This window comes from Gopherus evgoodei, chromosome 4, assembly GCF_007399415.2.
Source record: "Gopherus evgoodei ecotype Sinaloan lineage chromosome 4, rGopEvg1_v1.p, whole genome shotgun sequence".
NCBI lineage: Eukaryota > Metazoa > Chordata > Testudines > Testudinidae > Gopherus > Gopherus evgoodei.
In genome coordinates this window covers 129,573,374-129,595,714 of record NC_044325.1, presented here as the reverse complement: position 1 = coordinate 129,595,714, position 22,341 = coordinate 129,573,374, and the positions used below count along the sequence as shown (strand labels likewise).

The 22,341-nt window shown below is 46.9% G+C and overlaps 1 protein-coding gene across 12 annotated transcripts in view; it reads left to right on the top strand.

Moving 5' to 3' along the window:
• The window catches only part of LZTR1 (leucine zipper like transcription regulator 1), a 277,591-nt gene that overhangs the window by 253,063 nt on the left and 2,187 nt on the right, over window positions 1–22,341 (top strand). For 9 of the 12 annotated variants that reach the window (XM_030561051.1, XM_030561054.1, XM_030561049.1 and 6 more), the window contains one exon: window positions 4,288–4,368. The exons of 2 other annotated variants lie outside the window; for them this stretch is intronic. In XM_030561051.1, the coding sequence (XP_030416911.1) occupies window positions 4,288–4,368 (81 nt within the window). Of the gene's footprint in view, window positions 1–4,287; window positions 4,369–21,136; window positions 21,262–22,341 lie in introns of all 12 variants that reach the window. One more of the 12 variants, XR_004000204.1, reaches the window with a different exon arrangement.

Genomic DNA, 22,341 nt, shown 5'->3' with positions numbered 1-22,341 from the left:
TTAGGAAAGATAAAGAGTACTAAATCTGCTCCCTGGACACAGAATTTCCTCACCTAGTAGGAAATCATATTTGTTGGGATCCATGTGTATTGCCAGTTACCAGGCAGCGACAAGACACTAACAGTATACCCTCTGGGATGCTATTGTTCTGGATTTGATTCCTGAAGATCAGAGTAAGGCAGCAAAGGATCTTGCCACTGAGGCAGAAGTATGGCCTGTCATTCCCCCCCATGCAGCCTGTGACACCTCTGCCCCTTGCAACAGAGCCACAGCCACAGAGATATTCATGAATTAAGTCCTCAGACCTTACCCCAGAATCACAAGTGTGAATACAGAATTTGAAAGTTAAGGCCATTTTACCGAAAAAATCAGCAAAATCTTAGAGGCTTTTGTGGTAAGATGAGGCCCTGAAACAGAAACCTTTGTATCAGAGGGCCGGTATGAGACCTAAGGCTTGAACTAAAGTAATGGTCAAGATTTTGCTAACATAAAGCAAAGCTAAGCTGTGAGCCAGAGGCAGGCCCTGCTCACAGGACCTGGCAAGAAGAAGGCTGATGTTGCAAATATACACATACCTAAAAGGTACTAAGCACTAGTAATATAAACATGTGCCTGGACGGTACCAGAACATTCTGGTACTAGTGCATTCCACATAGATAACAAGGAACATGCTGACCCATCCTAAAGACAGGGGAGGAGGGTAACATGAAGGATAGAGTTGTTTTGTTTGAACGAACATGTACAAAGTGAGATGTGGCACCCTAACACATAGAGGGGTTGCATTCCTGTACGTCAGGAGTGAAGGGTTGTTTTGTCTGGTCTAGGGGTCTGTGGTAAGTTCCACCACTGACTGAGCTGGCCAATTGTCAGGGAGCACATTCGTAGTATGTCCAGTAGAGTCTGTGGGAAACTATTGTTATGTTTCGTTTGACATAAACCTAGCTGGATGCCTTTGTACCTTATCGAAGTCTGTGGTCTTTGGAGGTTCTCTCAGGGTCTGCTGTGTCAGCTATCAGCGCAGAGCCGGGGCAGCACTCACAGGGAACATACGCATGCATCCAACTGTTATCAACATTGAACAGAGCAGAGCACCACACCAGTGACATCTGACGACATTGGTGTGGTGCTTGTATCATTAGTCTCCAGACCTCAAGTTTGCCACCCCAGTTGGGAGCCATATTCCAGTTTCTTGCACTCTCTTCTCTTCATCTACCACCTCCACATCTTTTAGAGATTTTACAAAGCCAAGTCTGAAATCACATCGGACTGCTGGGTACTGAAGACTACGCATCAAGGTTACTCCATACAGTTCTTCACCGGGCCCCCCTTCACAGATCCTTCTCACAAGAGTTCATTCTGGGAGGAAGTCAACCTACGCTGACCAAATGAGCCACAGAAGAGGTCCCCCAGGAGTTTTGGGTTTCTACCTGAGGTACTCCTTGATCTCCAGGAAGATGGATAGCCTCTGCCTGATACAAGACCTCGGAAGACTGAAGAGACAGATCAGAACCTTCAAAATGAGGATGATCACTATGGCAGTGGTTCTCAACCAAAGACCACGAGCTGGTTTCAGGGGGTCCGCAAGGCAGGCCCAGCATTTGACTTGCTGAGGCCCTAGGCAGAAAGACAAAGCCCCACTGTATGGGGCTGAAGTCCGGGGCCCCAAGCCCCACCGCCTGGGGCTGACGCCGAAGCCTGAGCAACTAAGCTTTGTGGGACCCCTTATGGTAGGGGACCCTGGGTAATTGTCCTGCTTTCTACCCCCTAATGCTAGTCCTGGCTTTTATATGCAGAAAAACAGTTGTGGCACAGGTGGACCGTGGAGTTTTTTGAGCATGGTGGGGGGGCCTCAGAAAGAAAAAGGTTGAGAACCCCTGTTGGTTCGTCATCCCCCTCCCTATTCCAAAGAGACTGAAAGCGTATCTACATGAACATTGAGTTCTCAGCAAGCTGGGGTGAAAATCTACCCTGCACTAGTATGCCACTCACTAAGTATTCATGTGGACCCTGCCGCTGTGCACTAAAAGTTCCCTGGTACACTTTGATGTACCCCACTTTGAAACAAGAGTAGATTAAAGTGCATTAGGGAAATTTTAGTGTGTGTCAGCAGGATCCCTACAGATACTTACCCCACACTAGCATGCCGCACACTATGTTTTCACCCCAGCTTCCTGCAAATTAGTGCTCTGACAAGTCCTGATACATGATTCTTGATTTGAAGGACACTTACTTTCACAGACATAAAACAATCACATAGGAAATGCATGAAGGTTTGCATAGGAGAAAATTTTTTACAATACAGCACTAAGCGTGTTTACTGACCACCTGATGTGGTGGCAACCCACCCAAGGAAAAGAGGAATATATGTTTTGCCAAATCTATACAACTAAACTCTCAAAGCCAGATCATGGCAGGAGCTCTTCTGCTCTTTGGTCCTGACCTGCAAGACTTTGGGGCTCAAAATCAAGTGGGGCATGTTGAATTGTGCACTTGTAAGAGCATCACTTTTATTGGCCTAGTCTGAGACTAACTTGTAGACAATATGTTGGTGCCAGAGGACAGATTTCACAGTACCAGTCAAACTCTGCAAGCCTTGCAATATCAGCTTTGCCAAATTATCTGGTTCTTTCTGAGTCTCACGGGACGTAGGCAGGAGTTAGGCATCTGGACACCTCTGGTTACGCAGCAGTGTATCTGCCCACAGGCAGTAAGATAGGCATCTAGGGAACTTTTACTGCAAATTCCTGAGCTCCAAGTGAGTTCAGGCACTTGCAAGGTTTGGCAGGGGGTTGGGCATCACTGTGGTGCTGAAAGTGGGACTTAGGTGCCTAAAATAGAGACTTGGGCACCTAATTCCTTTCATGCATTCAGGCCAAGGCGACTAGACCAACATGAGTGGTCTATGGAAACATCATTGTCTTGCCATCTCTTCTGCACGTAAACATCTGTGCTAAAATACTTTGCTATCAAGGCAGAAAGGGTCACCTTTTCTATTCAACAATGGTCAGGAAGAAGCAGTCTCTCAGGGTCACATTCCTCCTGGATTGGAGCAAGAACTTTATACATTCCTGCCAATACCTTGTACCCTGAAAGCAGGTAAAAACTCTTGTCATTGCTCCAGAGTGTCTCAAAGCCCTGGTATGCCAAGCTGTTGCACCCTCCTTTGATCTACCATGTCACGTTCTGCTATCTCCTGACCTGCTATCTCAGGCTGGAAGAGAATTCTCCATCCAGATCTAGTATCCCTGCATCTGACTGCCAAGTTGACAGATTCTTAACCAATTCTGACCTATCTTGTTCTGCAAGTGTGAGAAAGATTCTTCAGTCTAGAAAACGTGTGACACACATGTGCTATGTTCAAAGTGGAAGATATGCTCCACTTGGGCAATGGCTGAAGGATTGTTCTAGAGTGCTCCCCTTCATTCTAGACCATTACCAAAAGGAGACCAATCTGTTCAATGCACCCCAAAAGTCCATCAGAATGCAAATTCTGTATGCCAACTCCATCTGCAAGGGTCTAGTGTGGTTGGGGGTTCTGCTCGCTAATCTCCTACAAATGGGAATGCACAGAGGACCTGGAAGAATAAACTGATAAGTTATTCTTTGAGACACTTCCTGTCCCCATTCCATTCAGAATTCTCATCATACTTTGGTATAGGAGAAGAAGCCAAGGTGACTGGGTATGGGACTTCCTTGTATAGGCTTAGACATTGAACTTCAGTGTCAGTAGGTGGTGCTCATGCAGACCCAATTTGGTAGAAGTTCCATCAGCAGATCATTGTGGGTGTCAAACCCACAAATGTGAATGCATAGAGGCAACTATAAATAAACTTTTTTTTCCTAAAGATCATGGACCAGATCCTCTGCTGTGGTCCTGCTCATTTTTTGCTGCCCAGGTGGTGCAAAAGAACCAAAATCCAGCCAACTAAGAATTTCCCTGGTAGAGGGAATCCTCAGTTGGTATAAAGTTAGCAGTGCCCCCTCCTACATTGATTGCTCCCAACCCACAGCCTAGGGTATAGCTTTCCCTTTGCCTGCACCAGTCTCATTCTGGCACCTGAGACAATCTGGCTCTATGCATAGCCTGAATCATCTCTAGATTTCCATAAAAATTATCTTCTGACAAGAACCGCACACAACATCCAAAATCCAGTTCAGAATGGAAAGCTGGTGGCAACCTCAAGTATAGGGAAATGATCTTCTCTGCATAAAATCAGCACCTGTCTGTGAGTTATACTTTTATCAGAAGAAGAAAGAGAAGAGAGTTTTAACTTTGTTCTGCTCTAGATTTTAGAGGCAGCTGACAAGACACAGGCTCTGGACATGAAGAAGCACTGCCTACATATCATTGTTCACCAATTCACCAAGGTTGGTTGGATCTTCTCTGGGTTTCTGGGAATCTGCTGTCCTCTGTAACTACCATGGCTGAGAGCAGCTTAATCTTGTCCTTCATTTAATTCTTCTTGCTCCACAGGACAGCTTGCTATGCTTATAACTGGACATTGTTACTGACAGGCATACTGGGGACAATACCTGCTTTTCTTTTTTTTTTTAATCTGAAAGAACAGCTTTTAGGGAACATGAAAATGTACCAAAACAGAGCAGATATTCAGTACTCCCACCATTATCCTTTTCTTTCTGAGATATTAGCCATTCTGTGTCACACCAGTGCTGGGTTCTGATATGTATGACAAGATATGTTTGACATGTATTGAATGTACAAGCTTCTCTCTCTGGCAATCATAAATGTGATGCTCAGTTTTCTGGTGAAGGAAGTACTGCCTATGTGGTAGTGGTAATCGTAATATTACATGATTTCATAAAATATATAATTATGTTCTGGGCTGGATCTTCTGCAGCCTCCATATTTGTGAAACTTAAATATGGATTATTGTATAAAATAGTGATAAAATGTCAAAAGACTGAAATTCAGATCGCCCTGTTAGTTTGTGTCATATGATATGTGGTCCCTTATTGATGGGAATATTGTTATCCAATACATTGTCTGTCCAAACAAAGAACTCCAACCACCCAGAGGCAGAGCAGACCTTGGCCTGAAAGGTGAACAGTTTAGAAAGTTATGAGCAAATGAAAAAAGGAGTTAGAATGGAAAACCACACTAATTCTTCTCTACCTTTGATTCTAGTCTTGCACTGACTTCCCTTCTCCACTGAAGATCTTGTCTCTTTTTTTTTTTTTAAGGAGAAACCAGATGCTATTCAGCACAAGCTTCCACTTCTACCCCTCCCCCTCATTTGTTCCCATCCTGTACCATCTCTCCCTACATCCCAGTCTTCAACTCAGCATATGTCTCCTGCTTTCTTTCTCTAACCCCGCACTCAGCACCTTTGACCTACTTTTTTCTCAAAGGTAGATCTCCCTCACTGACCTCATCCTTCTACCTCCCTCTCAACCACAATGTCTCCAACATACCATCTCCTTTATTGTTAAAAAACATCCTTTATTCCCTCCTGCACTTCTTCTCCAACTGCTGTCCCATCTCACTCCTTACTTTTGCTGCTGAAGCATGTGGTTTTCTTCTTTTGTCTCATCATCTCCATCTTCATTCTTAATCCCCTACAATCTGGCATCTGTACCTCCACTGGATGCCCTCAGCAAAGTCACTGATGACCTCTTCCTGGCCAAATCCCAAAACCACTCTGCTTCTCTCATCCTCCTTAGTCTTAAACCACCATTAACTCAGTTGATCCAGTCCCTCCTCCTACTGATTCTCCTTCCTTGGCTTTATAGGGCTTGTTTACATGATAAAGTTTCCTCAGTTTAACTGATGGTATGAATTTCAATAGATTCAATTAACCTGATATGGACACTATTCAGTTTAAGAGTGTCTTTTTATGCTAATAAACTGAAGAGGAACAGGCTTAGGGCATGGCTACACTTGCAATTGAAGAGTGCTGGGAGTTAAACCAGCCTTCAGAGACCGCAGCAGGGAAAATGCTGCTGAGTGTTTACAGTCTCAGCTGGAAGCGCACTGGTATGGCCACATTAGTAGTTCTTGCAACGCCACAAAGAGCAGTGCATTGTGATAGCTATCCCAGCATGCAAGTGGCTGCACCATGCTTTTCAAATGCATGGGGTGGGGTGGAGCGTGACAGGGAGTGTGTTGTGTGTATGTGGAGGGAGAGCGAGTGGGTTTTGGGGAGGCTGAGAGCATGTCAGCATGCTGTCTTGTAAGTTCAGACAGCAGCAGACCTCCCTCCACTTCCTCCCCCTCCTCTACTCACTCAAAGCAAGCAACATTCCTCAGTAATGGTTCCTTTGTCCCAGAGCAGATAAGCAGCCAGCTGTCAGAAACGGAGCTTTGAAAGGGCATATCCACATTCCTACAGCGAGTTCAAAACAATGACAAGAGTGGCCACTTGACTTAAGGGAATTATGGGACATTTCTGGAGGTCAGAGTGCAGTAAAGCAACACCTCGTTCACACTGGTGCCACGGTCCTCCAGCGAGGGCGCAGCAAATGTTATTCCACTCGCCGAGGTGGAGTACCAGCAGCACTGTAGCCATGGTGTCAGAGTGCTCTACGTGCCTTGCCAGTGTGAACGGGTAGTGAGCCAGTGCGCCCAGGGCTCCTTTATTGTGCTGTAACTCGCAAGTGTAGCCAAGCCCTTAGTTCAACCAAAATGAGACACTATTAAACTAGAACAAGAGTGTCCACATAGGAGGTTACACTAATTTAACTTAAACCAATGCAATTTACCCATGTAGACAATGCCTTGGACTTGGTGCTCTTCTGGTTTTCATCTTATACCCCCAACCACTCTTTCAGTGGCTACTTTGTGGACTCTGTCTCTCTTTCAGGGTCTGTCAGAGCTACATCCTTGGCCCCCTCCTCTTCTCGCTCCCTGTCTCTGTACAACTTCATCTGGTTACACAACTTTAGCTGTTGCCTCTGGTGAAGATTCACAAATTCATTTCTCCACTCCCAAGCTCTACCCAGTCCATTATTTCTGATTGCCTTCCTGAATTTCCAGGTGTCAGCAAAATCAACATGACTAAAACTGTGCTCCTTCCCTTTCTCCTGAAACCTTCCTCCCTTTGCTGTCAAGATTGCTTTCTCTTTTCTCTTCCTATTGCAGTATCTCATCCCTCATATTACTTTAGATTCCTCTTCTCTGTCCCTCCACTCCACCCCAAATTGAAGCTATCACTAAATCCTGCTAGATTGCCTCAGAGGCCTAAAACCTGCTCATCCCTCTCCATTCTCACCTTGAATTCCACAGGGTTCCATTCTTGCTGTTGTCATCTCTCACCTTAATTTCTGCAACAGCATCCTGTCTGGCCTGCCTGACACCCATGTCCATCCAAAATGCCTTCCTTGCCTGCCATTCTGATTGCATCAAGCCCCTCCTCATCCTTTGGCTGGCTTTTCTCTCCATTTCTACAGCAAAACCAAGCTCCTTGTCTTCTCGTTAAGGCCTGATTCCCACATATGCCCACAGATCTTTCTGCTCCCCATCATTACTGTGCTCAAACTGCCTGATTCACTAAGTCCTTGGCATCCTTTCCCCACTCCCTCCTCCCTGCCTTTCTGCAGGTGGCTCCCTACACACACAGGCCCCTCCCTGACCTGCTGTGCAGGACCTCCACCTTCTCCTCCTTCGAGTCCCTCTGTTAAAACAGACTATTTCCAACAAGCCTGCAAACCCTAGTCCTCCCTACAGAGGAGTGGTCACATTTCCTGGGTAAAGAACTCATGGAGCTAACAAGCATGCTGTTCTTCAATGCACATTCTTGCTGCTTATTACCTCACTTCTCCACCCCTTACAGACTTTATAATATCCTGAGAGTTGGCACTACTGGCGGAATAAGGGAGCATAAGGCCCCAGCCCATGCACAGTCATGCAGTACCTACCTAGATCTTGAGTCTGGGCACAGGAGAAAGAGGCAGAAGAGATGGCTGGACACAATGGGAGGAGTATACTGCATCTGCTAATGGGTGATGCACAGCCTGGAGGGGAGTGTGTAGCAATACAGAAGTTCTGAAAGGATTGAGAGTTACCTGGATGTAAGAGTTATTGGCCAGGGAGGGAGGGCACTCACTGGTGAGGTGACCCATGCTCTAGTGATGCTTTAATTGTTTATCCAGAGTGGAATAGCTTTATCAGGAGAGACTGAGGAAGGCCCATATCAAAATGTCCCATAGCCCGGTAGTTAGAGCAGGGGTAGGCAACCTATGGCACACATGCTGAAGGCAGCACGCGAGCTGATTTTCAGTGGCACTCACCCTGCCCAAGTCCTGGCCACCTGTCTGAGAGGCTCTGCATTTTAATTTAATTTTAAATGAAGATTGTTAAATATTTTAAAAACCTTATTTACTTTACATACAACAATAGTTTAGTTATATATTATAGACCAGGGGTCAGCAACCTATGGCATGCGTGTCAAAGATGGCACACGAGCCAATTTTTAATGGCACGCTGGGGCCTGCCGGGACCCCAGTGTGCCATTAAAATTCCTGCCGACGCGGCAAGCTGCAGGGTCCCTCCCAGGCTAGAGCACCAGGCCAAGTGCAGCAAGCTGCCGGCCCCTTCCCCGCCTTCCCCCCCTTCCCCATGAGCCATGTCACCGCGTACAGCACTCTGGGGCCCGGGGGGGGGGGAGTTGGATAAGGGGTGGGGGCAGTTAGGGGATAGGGAGCAGGGTGGGTTGGATGGAGGGAGTGGGATCCCAGGGGGGTGGTTAGGGGTGGGGGTCTCTGCAGGGGGCAGTCAGGGAGCAGGGGGGGTTGGATGGGACATGGGAGTCCCCGGGGTCTGTTAGGGGGTGGGGGGTGGATAGGGGTCAGGGCAGTCAGGGGACAGGGAGCAAGGAGGGTCCTGGGGAGGCAGTTGGGGGGGGGTCTCTGGAGGAGATGGTCAAGGGACAAGGAGTTGGGGGAGTTGGGAGTTCGGGGGGGGCTGTCAGGAGGTAGGGGTGTGGAGAGGGGTTGGGAGAGCAGGGGGGCATTGTATGGGTCTAGAGTTCTGGGGGTCCTGTCAGGGTGCGGGGAGCGGTTAGATAGGCATGGGAGTCCAGGGGGTTCTATCTGGGTGCGGGGGTGTGGACAAGGGTTGGGGCAGTCATGGGACAGGTAGGGAGTAGGGTCCTAGGGGGGCAGTCAGGGGACAAGGGGCAGGGAGGCTTAGATAGGGGGTGGGGTCCCAGGAGGGGATAGTCGGGACAAGGAGTGGGGGGGGGTCTGGGGGAGGCAGTCACCCAGCTCTCTGCCGTGAGCCCTGCCCCCACGCACACACCCCAGGCCCCTGCCCTGAACCCTGTACTACCCAGCCCTCTGCTGACTCCTTTGCCCCCCCCGCATGACCCCAGCCCTGACTCCGGCACCACCACACATACGCAGCCCCCCTACTCTGACACCTGCACCCCTCTCAAATGTGCTTAGCCCTCTGCCCTGACTCTTGCACCCCCCACATCTCCAGCCCCCCCCCACATCCCATGCACCCTGCACATCCCCATCCCCAGCCTGAGCACAAAACAGGAGCTCTTGCACCCCCACTCACATTCCCACCTGCACCCCTCACACCAAATGGGAGTTGCCCAGGTAAGTGCCCCAACCCTGAGCCCCCTCTGTCATTCTAGCTCCTGGCCAGAACATTCACCCCCTGCCCTGTGCTTGGTCCACTCCCACCCTCAGCTCAGTGCAGAGAGAGGAAGAGAATGGGCCAGAACCAGGGAGAAGGTAGGTACCCATTGTATGTAGTCAGGGCCAGGACTTCAGACTGGCAGTGGGCTGAGCGGGTCCAGCAACTGGGATCCCGGCTGGCAGGAGCTGGCAGATGGAACCCCTGAGCGGCAGTGGGCTGAGCCACTCAGCCCACTGCCAGTCTGGGGTCCCGGCTGCTAGCTCTGCACAGCCAGCTGCCAGTGTGGGGTTCTGGCTGCCAGACCCTTCCTAGCTGGGGTCCCGGCCTCAGGCCCCACTCAGCCCACTGCCAGCCTAGATGAACAGAACCCCAGACCAGCAGCGGGCTGAGCGGGCCAGCGGCATAAGATCAACATTTTAATTTAATTTTAAATGAAACTTCTTAAACATTTTAAAACCTTGTTTATTTTACAATACAACACTAGTTTAGTTATATAATATTAGACTTGTAGAGAAAGACCTTCTAAAAAACATGAAAATGTATTACCGGCACGCGAATCCTTAAATTAGAGTGAATAAATGAAGACTCGGCACACCAGTCCTGAAAGTTTGCCAACCCCTGTTATAGACTTATAAAAAGAGACCTTCTAAAAACATTCAAATGTATTACTGGCACATGTGATACATTTTATATCAGAGTGATAAATGAAGACTAGGCACCACTTCCAAAAGGTTGCCAACCCCTGAGTTAGCGCCTGCACCAGAGAGGTGGGAGATCATCCTCTGCATGAAGGGGGAACTGACCCTGTGTTTCCCACATCCCAGGTGAGCATGCTAGTCACTGGGCCAAAAGTTACATGGTGGGCCCCTCCTCCTGTGTTTCTTGCAAAACAAACAGCTTAGGTTCCTGAGTCCAGAAAAAGGTTCCTGCCTGTGAATCATTAGCAGAGATAGGCACCTCCCTGCAACATGGACTTAAGCACCTGACATTGTAAGAGGGGCGGGGATTAAAACACACCTTTCTCCTCCTGATCTCCCATTGGCTAACTGAAGCAGCTTCTGGATCACCATGCTGGCTTTTGGATCCTGCTCTTAGGCACCTAGCTCTCCTCATGTCTCATATCGACACCTGATTCAGGCACTGTGAATCCCTGTGATTGTCTAGGTGCCCAAAAGTTAGGCATGGCAATGCTCCGCATCACAATGCCTAACTCCCCGTTCCACTCAGATATTGCATCTTGTCATTGCCTTAGCCAAACTTTGTCTGAGGGATGAGTTCCGGGAATGAAGGTTTTTCAACTAGGATAGTATAGGTGCTGTGGTTGATAACACTAGATAGAAAGGCTTGATTTTCAGTACCTAGATGAGCATTAAACATATACGTATTTTTCCATATACAAACAAGCATAAGCTTACATACCTCCCCCCATGTTTGACTTGCCTGTGGCTAGGTAAGCATACTTTAGCTACATACCACACGCAAATTGCAGGGCTCATGTCTCATGTAGGGCTCATGACCTGAAGTCAGGTCAGAACTGAAAACCTGCTACCGCTATCCAGCGTTTTTGCCGCCCCAAACAGTGGAAAAAAAACGCCGCAATCGGTGGCACTTCAGTCTTCGGTGGCAATTCGGTGGCAGGTCCTTCCCTCCAAGAGGGACCAAGAGACCCGCCACTGAATTGCCGCCGAAGACCCAGATATGCTGCTGCTTTCTGTTGGCCTCCCCAAGCACCTGCTTGCTGCGCTAGTGCCTGGATACGGCCCTGACCACTATGTCCATAAGCGGTACAACCTGTACTGGTCACCGTCAAGTGCTGGGTGGTGGTTAATAAACCAAGAAACCTCAGGAAGCACCAACCGCTTTGGGCTGATGAGCTCCTGAGGAGAGTAGTGGAACTCTTAATGGAGGAAATGCCATCAAAAGGCAGATGAGCAAATTCACTCAATGTTTTTGCCAGTGATATCCACCCAAGACAGATTGGGCCCTTCAGCTGTGGCAGATAACCAATCTAGGAGTGAAGCCCTGAAAGGCAGGCAGATGGATGATCTCTTCTGCACTGGCAACTCCTGGAGCGTAGCTGATTCCAAATGTATCGACTCCCATCCTTCCTTTGGTTCAAACCAGTGAAGTCAAGAGGGGGATGCTGACACATGGGCAAAGCAGCGCCTCCATATCAATTACCCAGGCTATTGTAGCCACATCACATGGAAAGGACACTCCATCCTTGCTGGCAACATGGACACAACATGGAAGGTAGCAATTACGGGTTATAAGCTCTCATAGAGGAGGGCGCCAAGGGTCATCTTCGATGGTGGGAAGAATCACATTGGTTCCATTGGTCAGCCACCACCTACCACAAACCCTAGCAGCCCCCAAAAAGTTAGGTGCTGACCTGCCACGGTGCATGGGGCTAGACCAAAAGTTGAAAGGCAGACTGAAATCTGGCACCTGGCAAAAATAAGAAACGAAGAACTTTCTGGCTTGGAAGGTGGAATGTCAGGACCGTGTGTCTGGGATTGACAGACAATGACAGCCTACAATACACAAGCAGCATACAGAAGTCAGCTTTGCTAGACCGTGAACTGTACAAACTCGGTGTTGACATTCAGCATTTCAGGAAACAAGACTTGCAGATGCTGGTTCTGTCCAAGAGGCCAATTACACCTTCTTTTGGCAAGGTAAAAGCAGCAAAGAAAATAGGTCTTCACAGTGTCAGTTTTGCTGTGAAAAACAAGCGGGTAAAACTCCTAGAGACACTGATCAGGAAGTCAGAGCATATCATCTCACTTAAACTTCAGAAGACCATCGGCTCTGTGAACATCATTAGTGCCTATGCACCAGCACTCAAATCTAGCCCCGAGGAGAAGGATACATTTTACAACTCTTTGGATCAAGTCGTAAAAAGAATACCATCAACTGAGCAACTTTTCCTCTTTGGTAACTTTAATGCAGACAACTCATGGCCAGATTGCCTGGGACATTTTGGCATTGGCAAGATGAATGAGAACTGCTAACTTCTTGAATTCTGCACCCAAAACCAAATCTGCATTTCCAATTCATATTTTACAGAAAAAGATTGCCACAAAGCATCATGGCAACATCAGCAATCAGGCCACTGGCACCAATTAGACCTTATTATCGTCAGGAGGAAAGATTTACCCTTAGTGCAGAATACTCACACTTCCACGCGCTGATTGTGACATTGACCACTCCTTGATTTTTAGCAAAGTGAAGATTACAGCCAAGAAACTACATAGAGCAAAACCTAAGAGCAAGCCCAAAGTTAATGCTATTAACACCAAAAAACAGAGGAAATGCCAGGAGTTTGTGAATGCTTTTGAACTTAGCATGCATGGGAAGTCATTACCAGAGAATGCAGAGGAATTTGGGGAAGATTTAAGAACAACAATCCATGAAACAGCTTGAGCTACATTTGTGAGGACGAGACCATCAAAAAAGGACTGTTTTGAAGAAAATGAAGTGGAACTATTACCTCTCATCAACATTAAGAACACAGCCTATCTGGAACACAACAGGAAGCCAATAGAGAGCACCAAAGTGAGACTTCAACATGCAGAAACTGAGGTGCAGCAAGCAAGAAGACACTGTGCAGATCATTACTGGATCAAGCTCTTGTGAAGAAATACAGACAGCCTCAGACACAGGAAACCTCAAAGTCATGTATGACAGTGTGAAGAAAGTTCTAGGTACTACTCTCAACAAGGTTGCCCCTCTCAAATTGCACAGCGGTGAAATCATTACAGATAAAAGTAAGCACTTGTCTCGTTGGGTTGTACACTATTCAGAGCTATATGCACAAGAAACAAACATCACCAGCAGATCACTGTACCAAATACAGATCATGCCACAGCTAGATGTGGAGCCCACTGTAGAAGGACTAAGCAGGGCCATTGATTTGCTGTCAAGCGGCAAGGCTCCTGGAAAAGATGGCATCCCAGTGGAAATCCTCAAGTATGGGAAAGGCAGCCTATTATCATATCTTCATCAGCTGCTACTTAAATGCTGGAAAGAGGGTGAGGTACCACAAGAGAGATGTGACAGAAACATCACCACTTTGTATAAAAATAAAGGCAAAAAGGGTGATGCAACAACTACAGAGGTATCTCGCTACTAAGTGTAGCAGGAAAAGCCTTCACAAAAGTCATCTTACTGTGCCTACAGCAGCTGGAAAATCGTGTCTACCCTGAATCACAGTGTGGATTCAGGGCTGGAAGATCAACTATAGATGAGATATTTTCTCTGCAATAACTCCAATAAAAGTACAGAGAGCAAAACCTAGCATTGTACATAACCTTTGTGAACCTAACCAAAGCATTTGACACAGTCAGCAGAATAGGTCTATTTGCAATACTAGAAAACCCTCTTAAATCTTATTTGTTGATTCCACAACAAAATGAGAGCAGCTGTCCAGTTTGATGGGTCCACTTCAGACAGTTTTGAGATGAAAAGTGGAGTGAAGTAAGGATGTGTTGTAAGAATGCCCCTACATTCTTTGGACTCTTTTCTCAGTACTCTTGAACTGTGTGTTTAAGGACATGAAAGACAGAGTGTATCTCCACACAAGATCAGATGGCAAACTCTTCAACCTATCCCAACTTAAATCAAAGACCAAAGTAAAAAAGATGCTAATCAAAGAACTTCTATTCACTGATGATGATGCCCTCATAGCCCACAATGAAGATCTACTACAAGAACTCGTGGACCTCTGTTCAAGTGCCTGTCAGGCATTTGCTCTCACTATCAGCATCAAGAAAATGGTTGTATTAGGACAGGGGGTTCCACAAGATCCTTCAGTTACCTTAAATGTAAATCAGCTAAAAGTAGTCCAAAAGTTCAGCTATTTAGCTTCTTCAGTGACCAACAACCTCTCACTGGATGAAGTACGAAATGTTCGCATTGGAAAGGCAGCCACCACCTTTAGCAGACTAACTAAAAGAGCATGAAACAACTCAAAGCTTATTGTCAAGACCAAAATGCTAGTGTACCAAGCCTGCATCCTCAGCATTCTTACGTATGGTGGGGAAACATGGACAACTTATGCTCATCAGGAGCTGCATACTCAGCACCAAATGGCAAGATAAAGTCTCCAATGCAGAGGTTCTTCAAAGGGCAAAGTTACCAAGTGTAACAGTCCTGCTCAAGCAAAGACGATTGCGCTGGTTGAGCCATCTGAATAGGTTGGAAAACAGATGCATACCCAAAGACATGCTATACAGGGAGCTATTGGAGGGAACAAGAACAACAGGACGCCCCAAGCTTCACTATAAAGACACATGCAAGCAAGATATGAAGGAATTTGGAACTGATCCTGACCAACGGAAAGTCTTGGCAAGTGATAGTAACAAGTGGCGCCATCGTCTCCATCAAGGTGTCAAAGTCCATGACAGAAGCTGGCTCCTACAGTCTGAAGAGAAAGGAGCCTTTAGGAAGGAAGCAGATCCCAACCAAGATACAGACATATGCAATAACTGCCAAATATTATGCAAATCTCAGATTGGACTATTCAGTCACATGAGACATTGCAAATCATCTACATCATAGGCTGTAATTCCCACCATCTCTTACAAACGAAAAATTGCCAACATATCTAATCTGGTACATGTATATGGCTCCTGTCATGTTAGTATCTGAGCTCCTATAGTCTTTACTATGTTTATCCTTCCAACATTCTCCTGAGGTAAGGAAGCACTGTAAACTCCAGTTCATAGATGGGAAACAAGGGCACAGAGAGCTAGATCCACAAAGGGAATTAAGTATGTAACTCCCACTGCAGATGGCAACGTCCAACTTTTAGATACTAGTGAGATCATCAACCCCATTCAGCTACTTCCTAACACTGCAGGCACTTAAGTTTCTGCCAGAAGGCATGCACAAAACCACTGAAATCACCAAGCTGCTCAGAGCCCTCTCTCACACTTAAACCCTGGTGGATTCACAAATGAGGCGTTGTCCAATCTGGTAGGCAGACTCTGAGCATGTCTAAACAGCACAAAGGACATTTGTAACTCTGTGGGCATGTACACAATGCCCAGAGTTGGGAGCTCTCGGTTGGGATAGAGAAGACTTGTTTTCAAATCCTTGCGCTGCCTGATCTGGATCATGGACTTGTACGCAGGCCCCACACATGCAAGGGCATGTCGTAATCATTCAGTTATTGCCTGCTCTTGGATGGGGCTTGCTTACTGTCTCCTGTTAAAGCTGTTCTACTTTGTATTAAATAATTAACGATTCATTGGAGCAGAGAAAGCAGGGAAGAGCTTGACAGTAACTCAGTGACTAAGGCACTGACCTAGGACAAGTCCCTGTTCCAATAAATAATGAAATATTCATAAGAAGTGGACATGTCCAACAGGAGAGGCTGTAGCACACTCATTCCAGAATAACCTCACCTGGCATGTGGGAAAATCACTCACCTGACATGTGGAAAAATCAAGATCACAAACCTACTCTGAATCAGGCATAAGGGCAGTTTGAAAACTGGTCTCCTGCATCAGGGCTGAGTGCTACAGCCAGTGGGCAGCTATGGTTAGTTTCTCTTGTGCCTTTTTCCTGAGAAGGGGCTGGCCTAGCTAAGACATGTAGCTGCAAGAGAGGGTTCACAGCTGAGAATCCCAAATGCAGCTAGGCGCCCCCCTCAGGCTCAGAGCTAGGCACTTGGCTTTTTCTGCTTAGTGGCTTAGCAAGGCTCCTCACTCAGCTGTATCTCTCCCCAGGCATAGTATGGGGAGCCTGGGCACCTGACTCAAGACTAAGGATTCTACTGGGAGGCAGTGTGCCTAAAAGTCCCTTTGTCAATCTATCCCCGAGAGACTAAGGACCAGATATGTGAAGGTATTTAGGTGCCTAAGGTGCAGATAGACACAGAATGGGATTTTCAGATGTGCCTGAGCATGTTAGACGTCTCCCTCCCATTGAAGTGAATGGCACCAAATCTATTTAGGAGCTTTTGAAAATGCCACTGGCAAAAACTAAGGCACATAGGAAATTTTATTAGCAAAAACGTAGGTACCTATGGACTTTGGGCAGCAGCTGAGTAGAGGGTAAGAATCTCAAGGGCACTCTCATTTTTTATTTAAGTCCCTAGAATGGCAGTTAGACACTGAAGTCCCTTTGTGGATCTAGCCCTAGATGCCCACGTGCATCTTTAGGTACGTAAATGTCTTTGGAAATCTGGCCCTCAGGGACTTACCCTCACATATGGATTTGTAAACAAACAGAGCTGAACGTGAGTCTGGCACCCTAACACTTGAGCTGTCCCTTCTGTCCACTAAGTGCACCTCACTTGCACACCTACCTAGGTACTGTCAGACCCAAAATAAAAAAGGTTTGTTTCTATCATCTTTGCATTCTTTCCATTCAAATAACTGAACTGCATCGGGGAAAAACAAAAGATCAAAATGACACAATTTACCACTGCATACAAGTAATATTTAAAATGTATGATTTCTGAAAAGAATACAGAAATAGTGAAGAATCTGGAAAGACGTAATCTATGCTAGAATTAACCTAATGGATTCATCATTCCATGTTCTGCATTTCCATCTGGAAATGAGATTATACAGTTAGGTTCTGGCAGTTACAGAGTATTTGTTTCGTTGAGTTTACTGCTGTGCAAAATGTCTTATTTTAATGCAGCGTCATGGTCTTGAGTGGATATAAAGCAGATATCCTCAGATTTGCAGGGCTCTTGTTTTGACTTCCTTTTGGTAGACCTGATCAGTAACAAGTAACTTGAAACTAATGTTGCACTGTGGCCAGAAAAATGAACAAAATGCATCATTTCAGAAAATGTTTGAGTTCTGACATTTTGTTAAATTTCTGTCATTGTTGCTAATTTTTTTTCTTTTAATTCTGGTTTTGTAAATTAAGAACTGCCTAATTCTAGGAACAGGCTCATCAAATTATCATTGAAAGACTGAGTGCTGGGGAAGGAGAATACCTGCAGCTTTCTAAAAGTCCAAATGCTGTGTTGTTTATGCTGTGTTTCGGAGATTTTGATTTGTAACTTTTTGCCCAGCATCATATGAACATGTGGCCATTACAGTCTCCTTCAGCACTGTTGACAGGTTAAAGATTGCTGTTCCCTATTCAAAATATCAGAGAAAAAGAATATTAACTGGAGAGCTGACTATATTGTTGTAATACTTTGGGCAAGGTTATACATTAGTCTCTCAGTGTATGTCAGGTTTGTACAAATGCCTAATAAAACTCTTTTGTTTATACTCTGACATAGTTCTGTGTCTTTGCCCTTGGTCTTAATCCTATCTCAATGCAATATGCTCCTCAGTGCAGGTGCCTAATTCCCACTAATGTTAATGGGATCTATCCCTCCATCCCCTGCACATTGTCTACTGCCCCTTATTTTGGACATATAATGCTATGTACTGATTTCTTTCCTGTAGTGGCCTGATTCATCTGCTTCATTTCACTGTTATACTAGATGCACAAAATGCTTTTGTTTCTTCATTACAGACACTGGACCTACAAAGATAGGAGGAAATATTATTAAGCAATTAAAAAAAGATATCCAAATATTCTCCATTTATTGTCTGGCCATGCTGTATCACATATCCCCCTTCCCCCCTGCTCAACACCATGGAGTTGGGCTACTTGGGATGAGAGGCAGTGTTGTCATGATAGGCCATCAGCCTTGCCGTGTTGGCTTCCAGCCCTATGCTGTACCCGGAAATGGAAGGGCTGCAGGGATAGTAACCACCTAGTCACTCTTGCGTTCTTCTCCTTGTTTCTGTGCATCCACTGGAGTGGGGCATGGTCTATCACGAGTGTAAACTGCCGCCACAGCAGATAATAGTGGAGAGTCTCCATAGCCCATTTTACCGCCAGACATTCCTTTTCAACGACAGCGTAATTCTGTTCCCTGGGGAGGAGTTTCCGGCTGAGGTACAAGATTGGGTGTTCCTCCTTCCCTACCATCTGTGAAAGGATGACTCCTAGCCTTTACCTCCGAGGCATCTGTTTGTAGGATGAATTCCTTCTCAAAGTCTGGGGCTATGAGTACTGGATGGCAGCATAGGGCTGTCCTTAAATCTGCATATGCTTCTTCTGTCTTATCAGTCCACTTTACTATCTCAAAGCCCCAAGCTTTTATCAGATCTGTCAATGGCCCTGCTCTTGTGGCGAAATGAGGGATGAATCTCCGATAGTATCCTACTATCCCTAGAAATGCTCTGACTTGCTTTTTGCGGACTGGTCAAGGCCAGCTTTGTATTGCCTCCACTTTGTTCCATTGGAGTTTCACCAAACCTCTCCCTACTACATACCCAAGGAATCTGGCCTCAGCTAGTCCTATCACGCACTTGAGAGGGTTAGCAGTGAGGCCGGCCTTCCGCAGGGCATCTAGCACTGCTTCTACTTTTCCTAGGTGCGTTTCCCAGTCAGGGCTATGAATGACTATGTCGTCCAGATAGGCGGCAGCATACTTGGCATAGGGTCACATTAACTTATCCATAAGTCGTTGGAATGTTGCAGGGGCCCCATGGAGTCTGAAAGGGAGGACAGTGTATTGAAACAGGCCATCGAGTGTAGAGAAAGCAGTCTTTTCCTTGGCATTCTTGGCCAGGGGAATTTGCCAATATCCTTTGGTCAGATCCAGAGTGGTTAGGTATCGGGCCTTGCCTAACTGATCAACTAGCTCGTCAGTGTGTGGTATCAGATAGGCATCGAATTGGGATACTTCATTCAATTTCCGGAAGTCGTTGCAAAACCTCAGGATGCCATCAAGCTTGGGGAATAGGACAATAGGGCTGGATCACAGACTGTGGGATTCTTCAATAACCCTGAGTTCCAGCATCTTCTTCACTTCCGTCCTAATTTCTTCCCTTTTTAGCTTCAGGTATTCGGTATGGTCTTATCGTCACCCTTACTCCGTGGCTGGTGACAGTATGATGTTGGACCAGTGTCGCACGGCCCAGTTGTGTACAGAACACATCTTGGTTCCGGTGAATCATCCCAATGACCTCTGTTCATTGTTCTGGGGTTAATTCAGGAGATATCTTTACCTGCCCCTGTGGGTCGTCTGTCTGGGGTGGAGCTCCTCAAATGACCAGACATGTCTCTCGGTCACGCCAGGGCTTCAGTAAGTTGACATAGTAGATTTGCTCTGGCTTTCGGCGGTCTGGTTGTCTGACCTTATAGTCCACCTCCCCAATGGCTTCCACTGTCTCATATGATACATGCCAGCTGGCTAGGAGTTTGCTTTCTGCTGTTGGCACTAGCACCATCACCCGTTCCCCCAGCTGAAATCTCCATACTTTCGCCCGACAGTTGTAATATGTCCGCTGGGCCTCTTGTGCTTTTTCCAAATGTTCTCGTACTATAGGGGTTACTCGAGTTATTCGCTCTCTTATCTGTGTCACGTGCTCAATGACATTCTTTCCTAGGTTGCGTTGTTCTTCCCAGTCTTCCTTGGTGATATCTAATATGAGTGGCATCCGTATAGTAGTTCAAAAGGAGAGAAACCAGTGGACACCTGGGGGACTTCCCAGATAGCAAACCTTAGATACGGTAGAAGGGTATCCCAGTCTTTTCTGTTCTGTGCTACCACCTTCCGGATCGTACTTTTAAGGACACAATTAAACCGCTCGACCAGTCCATCGTTTGTGGATGGTAGACTGAGGTCCGTATGGCCTGGATGCGGAGGAGGGCACATAAGTCTTTCATTAATTTTGACATGAAAGGGGTTCCTTGGTCTGTCAGGATCTCCTTAGGGATGCCCTGTAGTAGTTCTTTTGCTATTGTCTTGGATGTGGGGTTTCTTAAAGGAATGGTTTCTGGATATCACATGGTGTAGTCAAGGATGACTAGTACATTTCGGTGGCCCCGTGACAATCTTTCCAGTAGGCCCACTATGTCCATGGCTATCCTCTCGAAAGGGACTTCAATAATAGGCAAAGGTACTAATGGGGCCCACAAGTAAGGTCGTGGGCTATGCAACTGGCATTCAGGGCAGGAGGCACAATATCGCTGGACTTCTGCACGTATCCCTGGCCAATAAAACCTTCTTAGGACTCTATCCAGTGTCTTGTCTACTCCTAGATGTCTCCCAAATAGATGAGTGTGAGCTAACTCCAATACTGCCCTTGTGTGTTTCCGTGGGACTAAGAGTTGCTCTACTTCTTCCCCTCATATTTGCTCTATCCTGTACAAGAGATCGAGTCTGAGCACATAATATGGCCTTGGGCCTTTAATCTTTCCTTCCATGGGTACACCATTTACTTCCACTACCTCCTTCCTCACATTCGCATATAGCGGATCATTGGCCTGGTCCTGCCCAAAATTCTCACGTACCGATCTGACCTAATTCTAGGGGGCCTATTTCTACTCTTCCCCCTGGGTTGCTCCTACTTGGGCTAGGAACCGCCTCTGAGTCCTTCCTGTCCTGAATTATCTCCTGGCCTCCTGAATGGGTTCGTCTACCCACAAGGGAAGTTTTTTGATTCTCTGCTAGAATCCTGGTCCCTAATCTTTTATCTGCCCTCCTTTCCCACCTAGACTTTCGAGGTGTCCCAGGGGATGAGAATAACTCTGGAGCAAATTCGGCAAACGGTGGGGTGAGGCTATTTGTAGGTGCCTCCGTCTCAGCGTGGGGGTTGCTACCCTCCCCTGGCTCTATTGGGGTAAGTAAGCTCTCAGACCCGGGGAAGTCCTTACCGATTAAGACAAGGTAGGGGAGCTTGGGGACAACTCCTGCAGTCACCCTGGTAGTATTCCCCTGGATCTCAATCCATACTGGAATTGGGGGTAGAAATTCACTGTGCCATGCACACATGTTGCCCCTGTGTTTTTGGCTTGGGTTAATTGGTCTCACCCCACCAACTTCCCCGAGACCAGCGTGACAGCACTCCCAGTATCTATTAATGTTATGGTCTTAATACCATTCATTTTTACTGATCTTGTATACCCATGTGAGGTCATTGTGACCCCTACCAGGCCGATTAGGCCACATTGTTCCCCGTAATTCCCCAGATTACACTGCATAGGTTCTTCCCTGTTGGGGCATTGGGCTGCTATATGCCCCAATTCCCCACACTCATAACACCACCCCCTTATTCCGGTTATCACCCTCTGCCTAGGGCTATTTGGCCAGCTCCTCACCTCTCTTCCCAAACCCCCAGGTCCCTTCTTGGCCTCGGGCCATTCCTCGGTGTCTTTCCTCCCTGTTACAGTTCTCCTGTAGTTCTCGACAGTCCGGGGCCTTGGGTTTGGGGTTGGCTTCCTGGATTGCCATGTCTCCCTGCCTGGGGTCTGGAACAGTTCACAGGCTGCCAGCTGTCTTTCCACGAGGGAGACCAACTCATCATAGGTGGAGGGGTCATTATGGCCAACCCAAGCCCGGAGACCTGGTGGTAGCCCCTTAATATACCGGTCCAGTACCAGGACCTCCCTCATCTTCTCAGAGCTGAGGGTCTCAGGTGCAGCCATTTTGGGGTCAGGTGGATCAGGTCAAACAATTGTGATCAGGGTGTCTTGTCCTCTGTATACTGCCACTCATGGAACCTCTGGGCTCACAATGCCATTGTTACTGTGGATCTGCCCAGGATCTCTGCCTTCAGCTGGGGGTAATCTGCTTCAGTCTCTGTGGCCGTATCCTAGTAGACCTTCTGGGTCTCTCCACACAGGAACGGGGCGAGGATACCAGACCACTGATCTTGGGGCCAGGCCTCCCGCAGGGCTGCTCTTTCAAAAGCCAGGAGTTA